This window comes from Mobula birostris, chromosome 6 (genome assembly GCF_030028105.1).
Source record: "Mobula birostris isolate sMobBir1 chromosome 6, sMobBir1.hap1, whole genome shotgun sequence".
Taxonomy (NCBI): domain Eukaryota; kingdom Metazoa; phylum Chordata; class Chondrichthyes; order Myliobatiformes; family Myliobatidae; genus Mobula; species Mobula birostris.
In genome coordinates, this window is record NC_092375.1 from 66,106,607 (window position 1) to 66,119,505 (window position 12,899).

General features: G+C 40.3%; 1 protein-coding gene across 12 annotated transcripts in view; it reads right to left on the minus strand.

The window, feature by feature from the left end:
* dmd (dystrophin) overlaps positions 1 to 12,899 on the minus strand; it is a 1,961,093-nt gene that overhangs the window by 867,621 nt on the left and 1,080,573 nt on the right. For all 12 annotated transcript variants that reach the window (XM_072260552.1, XM_072260560.1, XM_072260554.1 and 9 more), the window contains one exon: positions 2,147 to 2,297. In XM_072260552.1, coding sequence (XP_072116653.1) covers positions 2,147 to 2,297 — 151 coding nt within the window. The remainder of the gene's footprint in view (positions 1 to 2,146; positions 2,298 to 12,899) is intronic.

The window sequence follows — 12,899 nt, forward strand, 5'->3', positions numbered from 1 at the left end:
CAGGAAACCACTCTTGCTTAATTCAGTCATGCCTCACTAGGTGAGTGAAATCAAAGGCTGGTGGAGAGCTCCAATTGTTCACTGCAAGTAACTCTGTCAGATATCACAGCGGATGATACCACAACAATTTACATTGAACTAACTGGTGGAAGAGGCTGCAATGTATGTTTGTATTACTATCACACTAATTCTAATACCATGACACTAAAATAGAGCTGGCACATTCCTTACATCCTTTAGTACCTTAGCAAAACCACAAAAGTTTCACCTTGCCTTCGTTTGCTTCCCCAACATTATGTCCCCCGTCCCTCCGCACCGCCGGTCACATGCATTCAATCCAATCTCAATTTCCTTCATTTATAGATTCTTTCATGGCTACATTCCAAATCATGTACCCTCCTGAAATCCTCAACCCGATAGTTCACTTTTCCAATTTTCAATTAAATGACCTCAATTCTGAGGATCACGCTTGTGGGAGAATGTATGAACTTTGAAGAATGTGTAGCAAAGATTGTAATTCCACAATTATGTCAATCCACTGTTTGATCTGGAGCTGATGTTGTCCAAAAATTCTTTTAAGTCAAGAATGAGACCAAAATCTTATGGTAACTGCTGAGTTATTCTATGTTTATCATAGTACAGGTTAGACAGGGTCAGACTGTATCTGCAAGCAAGGCAGGTAAAGAAGTAACAAAGGAACCTGAGCATATAATTTCCTTCCCTTTTGCAAATGGCCTGAACAGGTTTAGATAAGAAACTAGTTAACAGTTGTGAGGTCGCAATCCAGCTTTGCAGACAAAAAACTACACAAGTATAGAACCAAATATAAAAGTTACTAAAAGTCCACAGATAAACATGTAAGCAATCATAAAGAAAGTTAAACCTATAAGGAAAAATGCAATAAGAGCAAATTGGACCCTAATCCAATACCACACATCATGTCAAAGTATGAAGACTCAGACTCAGGGGTTCTTTCTGGTGTACTGTATCGCTCCTTAATTTGAAAAGCCTTTAAAAAATCTTACATTTAATCAATGCCAATTATCGTCTTTCATTCTTCACTTTGGTATCTGTTGACACCTGTGCCTTGCAAAGTGACTTTAAATATCCACTTAAGCATCCAATTAACCCAGTTTCTCATGTTGCCACATATTTTAGCACTGCACTTTAAATAATCATATAAAGTCATAGCTTCAGAATATAAAACTTTAGATTGGCAACTGAATTCCATGATTTATCTTCCCTTTAACACTTCATCTTTTCAGTAAACTTAATCTTGAAATCACCTGTGCAAAAATGTAGATCGTATTCTAATATTTTCTTTGATCTTAGGTGTGATTAGATGAATTAAGATCAGACATTCCAGGTAGTATGCTCTCTTATTTTTTTGGGACAGGTTAACAGAAATGAATACACAAGGGCATAGACTTACACTTAAAAACATATAACTTGCTAACTTTACATACAGGTCACCATGTTGTGCTTGTAAACCCTTGCATCACTGATCCAATATAAAATAGAATACTTACAGTAACAGCCTCTATTACTGCAGAGCTAATGGAATTTTTTATTGTCATCCATCCTACCAGAAATGCAACAATAAAGTCCTCAAAAACAATACAACTGATAAAAGGTCTACTTATAGCTCCCTTATAATTGCATCCCAACATACTGTATGCTGCCTTTTAATCATCAATAATCTACTGATTACCCATTAGAATAAGATCAAAATAAATGCATGAAAAATAGTATTAATGAGGATGCATTCTCAACACTACGCACCATGAGCAACATACAAACTTAAATGCACATTATAGTCGCAACTATCATAGGATGTCAACTCCAGATTTGTCCCTTCTCTCCAAACAAGTCCTTACGTAAATCTCAATAGTCTTTGCGAGGCAATTAACATTTCTAGTAAATTCTAAGTTAAATCTTGTTATTCAACAGTATAAGTCAAATCAGTGCAGAAGTAAATGAAAAGCACAAATAGCCACATTTGCACACCAAGCACTGAAGAGCACCAATTATGCAAATTGTTTTCAAAATTCCACTGCAAGCTTCTATATTTAATTCTAAACCAGAAATTCATCGAACATGTAGTAGCTGATATTTCACCAAACTGGGTATTATGAGGCATTACTACCTTTATTACTTGCTTCATTCTCACTGGATCTATATTTTCAGCCTCCATCTTGTTGTCAGCCAGAGTAATTTCGGCTTCTGTCATCCACTTGGCCAGGTCTTTCAGATCACTGTTGAAGGTACGCCATCTTTCCACACTTCTATCAAACCTCCTGGGTAAAAGGGGTAAAAGAAGTAAAAGAAGTGCCTTTTCAATTTGACTTATGATTTTACCTCAGGTTGTACATTTTCATTTTTTAAATTAACAAACAACAACAGAAAAACAATTTTGGAGAACAATCAAAGTGGTACAAGTCTCAATTCAATGCTGTATGGCAAATCAAACTAATTTGGAAGTATTCATTGAAAGGTTAACATAATTGTTGTTTATCCCACAAAAAACACTAAGTTTTCACTCAAAGAATTCACTCAAAAATTCATGGCAGGTTGCAACTGTCACAAGTACTTCTTTCCCATTCATTTCAACGGAGGATAATGTGTGTGAATGACTAAAATACTGTACTTGAATATTTTATTTTTCATTCCATTCAACTGTTTAAACATTTTGAAATGATTCTTCTTCACATCTTAATCATTATAAATATTACACATTTGTATTTGATTGTCAAAAGACTTGAAATTTTTGCCATGTTGAAATTCAACTAAATTAGGGGCAAGGCTCAGTGTTCCTGTCTCTGGAGGAGCAGTTCACTTTGTATGAGCATCACTTCCTGTTGGCAAGCATTTTTATATATCACTTCCTGTGTGGGTAGCTTTTTAATTCTGATTTGAAGCACACAATGGAAAGACATTCATTTCCATTCTCTCTTTATTTGCCCTTGAACAGCAATATCTGTAAGTCTTAATATTTTGATAATATTGGCAATCATTTAGTGATATATTTTGAAGGAATTATTATGTTTTGGTTTATCTTTGCACTATGTGTTTACACTGCATAGATAGGGAGTGTTGCATATGTGTACTCCCTTGGTTAACGCCTGTTCTGTGAATAATTGATAGTATTAGTATATTCATGTCCACGATGATTCTGTGTTGATTTCATTATGTATTTTACTTAACACTGCAATTTCACAGAGAAAAAAGGAAATCTAATTGAAAACCCTGAAAGAAAGCTTCTTCTCAGGTGATTTTTGAGAGGTTGTTCAGCTCTCTGCACAGCTTTGTCCACACACACAGCGAGGACAATAGACTGAAAAGAGAGCTCGACTTCAAACACATTGCCCCAGACTGAAGACGCATCTGATGCTTTAGACAATAATGTCAACATCCAGCCCGAACAACATTAATTGCCAAGACCTGGAGGTCAGGTTAGAATGTGGCTCATCTACTGCATCTTCACAACACTCAAATGAAACAACTATCATCGCTGCAGCACAATTTTGTGTAAAAACTGAAGCAGCAAGAATGAGAGCAGCGTACTCTAAGTGTGAAATTGAGAAAGCATGTACAGAAGTGGAGAGAGCATATACAGTGGTATGCAAAAGTTTGGGCACCCCGGTCAAAATTTCTGTTACTGTGAATAGTTAAGTGAGTAGAAGATGAACTAATCTCCAAAAGTCATAAAGTTAAAGATGAAACATTCTTTTCAACATTTTAAGCAAGATTAGTGTATTATTTTTGTTTAGTACAATTTTAGAGTGAAAAAAAGGAAAGGAGCACCATACAAAAGTTTGGGCACCCCAAGAGATTTAAGCTCTCGGATAACGTTTTACCAAGGTCTCAGACCTTAAGTAGCTTGTTAGGGCTATGGTTTGTTCACAGTCATCATTAGGAAAGGCCAGGTGATACAAATTTCAAAGCTTTATAAATATCCTGACTCCTCAAACCTTGTCCCAACAATCATCAGCCATGGGCTCCTCTAAGCAGCTGCCTAGCTCTCTGAAATTTAGAATAAATGATGCCCACAAAGCAGGAGAAGGCTATAAGAAGATAGCAAAGCGTCTTCAGGTAGCCATTTCCTCAATTTGTAATGTAATTAAGAAATGACAGTTAACGGGAATGGTGGAGGTCAAGTTGAGGTCTGGAAGACCAAGAAAACTTCCTGAGAGAACTGCTCGTAGGATTGCTAGAAAGGCAAATCAAAACCTCCATTTGACTGCAAAAGATCTTCAGGAAGATTTAGCAGACTCTGGAGTGGTGGTGCACTGTTCTGTCCAGCGACACCTGCACAAATATGACCTTCATGGAAGAGTCATCAGAAGAAAACCTTTCCTGCATCCTCACCCAAAATTCAGCATCAGATGTTTGCAAAGGAACACCTAAAGAAGTCTGATGCATTTTGGAAACAAGTTCTGTGGACTGATGAAGTTAAAATAGAACATTTTGGCCACAATGAGCAAAGGTATGTTTGGAGAAAAAAAGGTGCAGAATTTCATGAGAAAAACACCTCTCCAACTGTTAAGCACAGGGGTGGATCGATCATGCTTTGGGTTTGTGTTGCAGCCACTGGCACGGGCAACATTTCACTGGTAGAGGGAAGAATGAATTCAATTAAATACCAGAAAATTCTGGAAGCAAACATCACACTGTCTGTAAAAAAAGCCGAAGATGGAAAGAGGATGGCTTCTACAACAGGATAATGATCCTAAGCACATCTCAAAATCCACAATGGACTACCTCAAGATGCAGAAGTTGAAGGTTTTGCCATGGCCTTCACAGTCCCCCGACCTAAACATCATCGAAAATCTGTGAATAGACCTCAAAGGAGCAGTGCATGCAAGACGGCCCAAGAATCTCACAGAACTAGAAGCCTTTTGCAAGGAAGAATGGGCGAAAATCCTCCAAACAAGAATTGAAAGACTCTTAGCTGGCTACCGAAAGCGTTTACAAGCTGTGATACTTGCCAAAGGGGGTGTTACTAAGTACTGACCACGCAGGGTGCCCAAACTTTTGCTTCAGGCCCTTCTCCTTTTTTGTTATTTTGAAACTGTAAAAGATGGAAATAAAAAAGTAATCTTGCTTAAAATATTAAAGAAATGTGTTGTCTTTAACTTCATGCCTTTTGGAAATCAGGTCATCTTTTACTTGCTTAGCTATTTACAGTAACAGAAATTTTGATCAGGGTGTCCAAACTTTTGCATGCCACTGTATAGAGGCTACATTAAGTACATTAAAGGGAGAGTGTGAAGCTGAAGCTGCCTCAGCAAAGGTAAACGTGTATGAAGCAGCAGCTGACTTGGACAGTTGTGAGTCTTTCACTGGAATGAGTTAGGCTTTGCCGTCACAACAGCCAATGCAGTTTACTAAAGAACATGTCCAAACACATTTTGGCTATAAAAGACAGTGATCCAGCTCTACAAGGAGAAGTTGCCCACACAACTCAGCCACCTTGTCTTTCACCTGGTCCAGGTATTGACAGAAAGATACACAACACCCCCTTCTGCAGTTCTACCACAGAAAAGACATCAGTCAGGTGTTGCTACTGATGCCAGTCCCATCTGCACAGACATGGAGGGAATGAACTTCTATACATCCCAGGAACACAACTGGCAAACCATCTTCATAATGTTTTGATTCAGGAGCTGCAAGTGCATTACACTTTGCTTAGTATCTGGTTTATAAGGACCTAGTCTCAGTGGGACTAGAAGTGTTCAACAAGCAGTGTGCCAGTTATCTGTTCTGGAAGTTGAGCTTTCTCAATGCTGTGGAAGGACTAAGTCTCAAACCTAGCAAAGAGCTAGACCTTCTCTGTAAGTGGATTGATGGGGAGTCACTACAAAGTGCAAGAAACATTTGGACAGTTCAGAAGAATAATCCAGCTATGAGTTTACAAATGCTGTGGCAGGGGCTGAACAAATGCTACAGTTCTCCAGAGGCGATTGCAAAATTTCTCCTCCGTAGACTTGATAATTTTCCAAAACTCTTACACAAAAAACTGCAGAAGCTACAAGAGCTTGCAGATCTGTTGTCAGAACTGCCAGACACAAAAAAAAGAGCGGTACCGACTGGGGATGAGTTTCTTGGATGCAGCAAGAGGAATAAACCCTATAGTGAAGAAACCATCAAACAGTATCCGAGAACAGTGGATAAGCAACAGTTTCAGGTATAAAACAAAGTATCATGTCCCCTATGCACCACTTTCTTTCTTTGTGAACTTCACCTACTGTCATGCAGAAATATGAAATGCATTAAATGTGTTTTCTGCTCTCAACTTCCAGTAAAAAGTCATTCAAAGAGAGGTCTCCAGCAAAAGCATCACAAACCAGAAGCCTATCACGGTCAGCGACACTGAAATAGAAAGCTCTGTTATGAATGCTGATAGACAATGCTCCATCTATATGAAATCTCAACCCTTAAGGAAATGCAGAGGATTCAGAGAAAAACTGCTCACAAACCAGAGGTGCTTTCTGAAAGAGCCCTCAATACGTTTCAAGTGTTGTGCTTCAAGAGAGCACCAAGCAAAAGACTGTAAAGAATCAGAATCAGGTTTATTATCACTGGCATGTGACATGAAATTTGTTAACTTAGCAGAAGCAGTTCAATGAAATACATAATATAGAAGAGAAAATAAATAATAAAATATAAGTAAATTAATTACTGTATACATATATTGAATAGATTAAAAACTTGTTAAAAAAAACAGAAATACTCTACATTAAAAAAAAGTGAGGTAGTGTTCATGGATTCAATGTCCATTTAGGAATCAGATGGCAGAGGGGAAGAAGCTGTTCCTGAATCGCTGAGTGTGAGCCTTCAGGCTTCTGTATCTCCTACCTGATGGTAACAGTGAGAAAGGGGCATGCCCTGGGTGCTGGAGGTCCTTAATAATGGACGCTGCCTTTCTGAGACACCGATCCCTGAAGATGTCCTGGGTACTTTGTAGGCTAGTACCCAAGATGGAACTGACTGGATTTACAACCTTCTGCAGCTTCTTTTGGTCCTGTGCAGTAGCTCCCCCATACCAGACAGTGATGTAGCCTGTCAGGATGCTCTCCACAGCACATCTACAGAAGTTTCTGAGTGTATGCCAAATCTCTTCAAACTCCGAATGAAGTATAGCCACTGTCTTGCCTTCTTTATAACTGCATCGATATGTTGGGACCAGGTTAGATCCTCTGAGATCTTGACACCCAGGAACTTGAAACTGCTCACTCTCTCCACTTCTGATCCCTCTATGAGGATTGGTAAGTGTTCCTTCGTCTTACCCTTCCTGAAGTCCACACTCAGCTCTTTCATCTCACTGATGTTGAGTGTCAGGTTGTTGCTACGACACCACTCTACTAGTTGGCATATCTCACTCCTGTACGCCCTCTCGTCACCACCTGAGATTCTACCAACAATGGTTGTATCATCAGCAAATTTATAGATGGTATTTGAGCTATGCCTAGCCACACAGTCATGTGTATATACAGAGTAGAGCAGTGGGCTAAGCACACACCCCTGAGGTGCACCAGTGTTGATCGTCATTGAGACGGGTATGTTATCACCAATCCGCACAGATTGTGATCTTCCAATTAGGAAGTCAAGGATCCAGTTGCAGAGGGAGGTACAGAGGCCCAGGTTCTGTAACTTCTCAATCAGGATTGTGGGAATGATGGTATTAAATGCTGAACTATAGTCGATGAACAGCATCCTGACATAGGTGTTTGTGTTGTCCAGGTGGTTTAAAGCTGTGTGGAGAGCCATTGAGATTGCATCTGCTGTTGACCTATTGTGGTGATAGGCAAATTGCAATGGGTCCAGGTCCTTGCTGAGGCAGGAGTTCAGTCTAGTCATAAACACTCAAAGCATTTCATCACTGTAGATGTGAGTGCTACTGTGCAATAGTCATTAAGGCAGCTCACATTATTCTTCTTAGGCACTGGTATAACTGTTGTCTTTTTGAAGCATGTGGGAACTTCTGCCCGTAGCAGTGAGAGGTTGAATACTCCCGCTAGATGGTTGGCACAGGCTTTCAGAGCCTTACCAGGTACTTCATCGGGACCTTCTGTCTTGCGAGGGTTCACTCTCTTTAAAGACAGCCTAATGTCAGCCTCTGAGACAGAGGTCACAGGGTCATTAGGTGCAGCCGGGATCTTCAGTGCAGCAGTATCCAGTACATATCAGCACTTCATTCCAGGCCAGCACCTTGGATTATTACTGGTTCCAGCACACCCACACAAGAGCATGGCAGGAAGCCAGCAGAGCACCTATCAGATGTAGCTACTTCCTCATGCACAGAGATATGTGGGAAAAGCTTCCAATGCAAATCCTGCTCTAAAATATGCCTCATCAGCATCTACTCAAAAGGACATCCTGAGCACAAAAAAAAGGCATATGTGATATTAGATGATCAGAACAAAATGTCGTTGGCAAAATTAACATTCTTTGACAGATTCAGTACTCTGAAGACATGCTGGAAGAACAGGCAGTGAATTAATCATAGGGTCAATAGGAGAAGAGATCTGCTTATCCTAGCCAATCCTCATTATTGAATGTGATCATATTCCCAATAACAGGGATGAAATCCAAACCCCTGATGCTTGGCAGAGGTACAACCCATGCACATAAGGTACATGAATATCGCAACGGTCAGCACAATGCACCTTATGCCCAATGACTGGACCTGGGTTAGGTCATAGCGGGTGAAGTAACATGTACTTGATTCCGGCAGATTTAGGCAAGCTAGTTTTCTGTCACTTGGAAGGTGACTATAAGACGTCTTCCTTCATATAATGAACAGAGAGTCTAGCAAAGATGAGTCAAACAGTTGGGTAGCTCTCTATGACAACCCCTACCAAAAAATGGACAGCAGGCCCTTAGTTGACTCATGTCCCTCAGTCACACATTGGAAAGGGAACCAGAAATGAAAGATCATTCCATAGAGTTCATGCAGAGACTCTTCAGGAACAGTCATGCACCAGACTCCAACAAAGAAAACTGGAATTTGCCCAACTTTGGGGTTTACCACCCCCTAGAAACCTGCACAAACATGATCTGTTTCTGATTCAAGTGCACAGTTCCACGGCATGTCACTAAACAATGTGCTCCTGTGGGGTCCAAACTTCAACAGCCTGCTTGGGTTTCTCATGCGCTTCAGAACAAAGTCCATTGAAGTGATGGTAGACATCGAACAAGTGTTCCATGGCTTCTTTCTGAGAGAGGATCATCCAGATTAGCTCAGATTCTTGTGGTTTTGTGACCACCAACTGGACAACGAGACACTGGAGTACTGCGTGAGAGTTCATGTATTTGGTAACTGTCATTCATCAGCTGTGGCAGTCTAAGTCTTTCAGAGGGCAGCTATCGAGGCAGAAAAGGAATTTTGAACTGAAGAATGGGGATATGTTTTTATGTTGATGATGGTCTTAAATCCTTTTCTAAAGCAGAAGAAGCAGTCAGCATGCTGAAAGCAGCACAGGTCATATTGGCGCAGTCTAATCCCAGACTGCATAAGATTGCATCCAACAGAACTGAGGTGATGCAATGTTTCCCATCTTTAGATCTGGCCAAAAGTCTACAGAATCTTGATCTTTGACACGACTTCTCTTCTACTCAGCATGGTCTGGGCCTTGGATGGGACCTCATTACTGATATCCTTGCTTTTAAGTCATTAATACCAAAAGACTGTTTAAGCACCATGGGTTGCTATTGATTATCACCAGCCTATTTGACCCTCTTGGACTTGGTGCTCCAGTCAGTATCCAGGAACACTTCATGTTAAGGACACTTGTGATCAGATGTCCTACTCCCTAATGAGAAGGTGGTGTTATTCCCTTCAGGATCTTAAAGGTTTGAAGATTCCAGTATCTGCACTGCAAAAGAAAGGTGTCTTCATCTTCTGTGATGTGTCAACTAAAGCTATTGCTACTGTTGCATACCTGAAGGTTGCAGACACTGCTGGATATAGTGAAGATGGATTCATCCTGGGCAAAGCAAAGCTTGGTTCCAAACCAGATCTCACCAGAACAAGGCTTGAACTAGGTGCTACTGTTCTGGCAGTGGAGATGGCAGAGATGATAGCAGAACGGCTGGACACAGAACTAGATGATATCAAGTTCTTTACCAACAGCAAAGTTTTGCTTAGTTTTAATGAAACCAGAAGAGCCATTGGAACTATGTTCTTATTGATCTCAACACGGCTAATCATGCTACAACAGGGCTTCAAGCTAAGCAACTCACCCTCTCCTCGTGGTTAACTGGCCCAGCATGAATTAGGCGCATGAAGTGTTGGGTATGTGTACTGCATTAGTTAACACTTACTGTGAGAATATTGGATAGCATTAGCATATCAGACACGCAATAATTCTGTGTTGAATTCAATAAGTATTTTACTTAACTCTCTGCATTTTCACAGAAAGAACAAAATCTCATTATAAACCATGAAAGATACCACGAGTGATTTTTGATTAGCTGTTTAGCTCGCTGCATAGCTGTGTCCATATGCACAGTGAGAGCAGTAGACGTAGGGATCTGTCAAAGTTTGCTTCAATAGCCACAACTCATTTTCCCCAAATCTCCCATGATCCCTACATATCCCAAGTGCCACCATGTACGTGACCAGTAGGTCCTCAGTGCTAGGAACAGAAGTACTTTCTCCCTCCAAGTTACTGCAGGTGCAAGCACATCTTACGTACAAATTTTCTGAAGCTGAACATTGACAGGCATATGAAACACAATATAGACAAGCATGAAGAGATTTGTTCAAGGAGTACTCAGCAACATATATATTTCTGGAATGGACAAAAATTGGCAGAGAGATGGTTATATCCTGCAATGTCATTTGATCATTTCATTTTGGCCAGACACTAAAATTATTTTAACAACATCTTCACAACCAATGTTGTGCGAAATGTAGAAGCAACAAAAAAAGGAAACTTTCTAAAACAAAATCTAGCCATTCAACATATCTACATCATTTAAGATGCACTTAAAGAGTTTGCCACACTGCAGTCAACTAGCAAATTGTTCACCTCTGCTCTGTATTTCAGCTCAAAATCCCATTGAATTTGTACCAGCTGGGATCACGAGGGTCTTATTCCGAGTGTTAAAGCTTTCCCTTTGTATGCAAAGTGCTTATATTATACTGCAATTCTCAGCTAATTTGTCTGTATGCAATAATGTTTCATACTCTCAACTGATGTACTTACAAGGAGCTTCAATGTTAAAATATTCATTACTGATTGCTGCTGAAGTCTGTTAACACCAAGTAATAATATGCTTAAGGACTGTTCCCATTCACCCACCATGTACATTTAGTGGTCACTTTATTAAGTACCTCCTGTACTCAATAAAGTAGCCACTGAGTGTATGTGGTTTTCTGCTGCTGTAGCCCATCCACTTCAAGGTTTATCATGCTGTGCATTCAGGGATGCTCTTCAGCACACCACTGTTGTAACGTCTGGTTATTTAAGTTAATATCGCCTATCTGTCAGCTTGAACCAGTCTGGCCATTCTCCTCTGACCTTTCTCATTAACAAGGCAGTTTTGCTCACTGAATTTTTTTTTTGTTTTATGCACCATTCTCTGTAAATTCTGGAGACTTCAGGTTTAAGATGGCACTGCTGAAGTTCAGTGACTACTTGATGGAGGCCAATGAAACAAAGAAAGTAACTACATACTTTGCTTTTTACACTTTTTCTGGTAAACAATAGCTGTAAATAGAGGCCTGTGGCTTCCCTGTCGGAGTTGAGCTGAATCACCCATATGACCTGGCATTTTTGCGGTGTGGGCTGGGGTCTCAGACAGGCAGGACGGTTTCAGCTTTGTCTGGGCCGGAGTGGATTTGGAGGCAATTTGATGCAGCGGAGACAAGGTGAAGTTGAGGAAAGATCTGAGGTTTCATCGATTTAAGAGCCGGGCTGATTTAGAAAGGTCAGGCACTGGCCAAATTGAAGCGGCAGAGCTGGAGCCCGAGGGCATATTGAAATGACAGGGAATGAGGAATGACCTGAGGTTTGGACGATTTAAGTGCCAGGACAGATTGAAATGGTCAGGATGTTAGGGTCAGAGGCCAGGGATGCTCCGCACCCCATGTCTCTGTGCTGGACTAAGGACTTTTGGATCAGCTGTAGTAATGCCTAGTTTTGTGAACTACAGTTTTGAATGTTGCTTGTTTTATTGTTTGCACAATTTGTGTGTGTTTCTCTCTCTCTCTCTCTCTCTCTCTCTGTCTCTCTGCGCACACTGGGTGTTTGACGGTCTTCTTTGTTTTTTAATGGGTTCAATTGGGTTTCTTTGTTTCGTGGCTGACTGAAAGGAGACAAATCTCAAGGTTGTGAAAAATATACAGACCGATAATAACTGTACTTTTTAACTTTGAGACTGTTGCACATGAAAATCCCAGGAGTTCAGCAGTTGCTCAGATACTCAGCCCACCCCGTCAGGCACCAACAATCATTCCATGGTAAAAGTCCTTTAGATCACATTTCTTCCGCATTCTGATGTTTGATCTGAACAACAACTGAACCTCTTGACCATGTCTGCATGCTTTTATGCACTGAGTTGCTGCCTCATAATTGGCTGACATTAACCAGGTGTACAGAGGCCACTTGACTGCAGTATCCAGAGTGCTCTTTTCAAATAGTCACACCATCTTATCAAATGTTTTCAAGAAAATCAGTAATTCATCCGCAGCGAACTGGATATTAATTTACATGGGTAGAGTAACACAAGGGTAATTTACATGGGTATGGTAACACAAGAGCAATACATTTTCTGATTGAAATTGTCAAAACTAATTTACGTTTTCAAATATGATTCAAATTTTTGTCCAGGTCTGTAACTGGAACACTAAACAATGTAAATCAAGGCAAATTGTGTCAAAATTGAAGTTA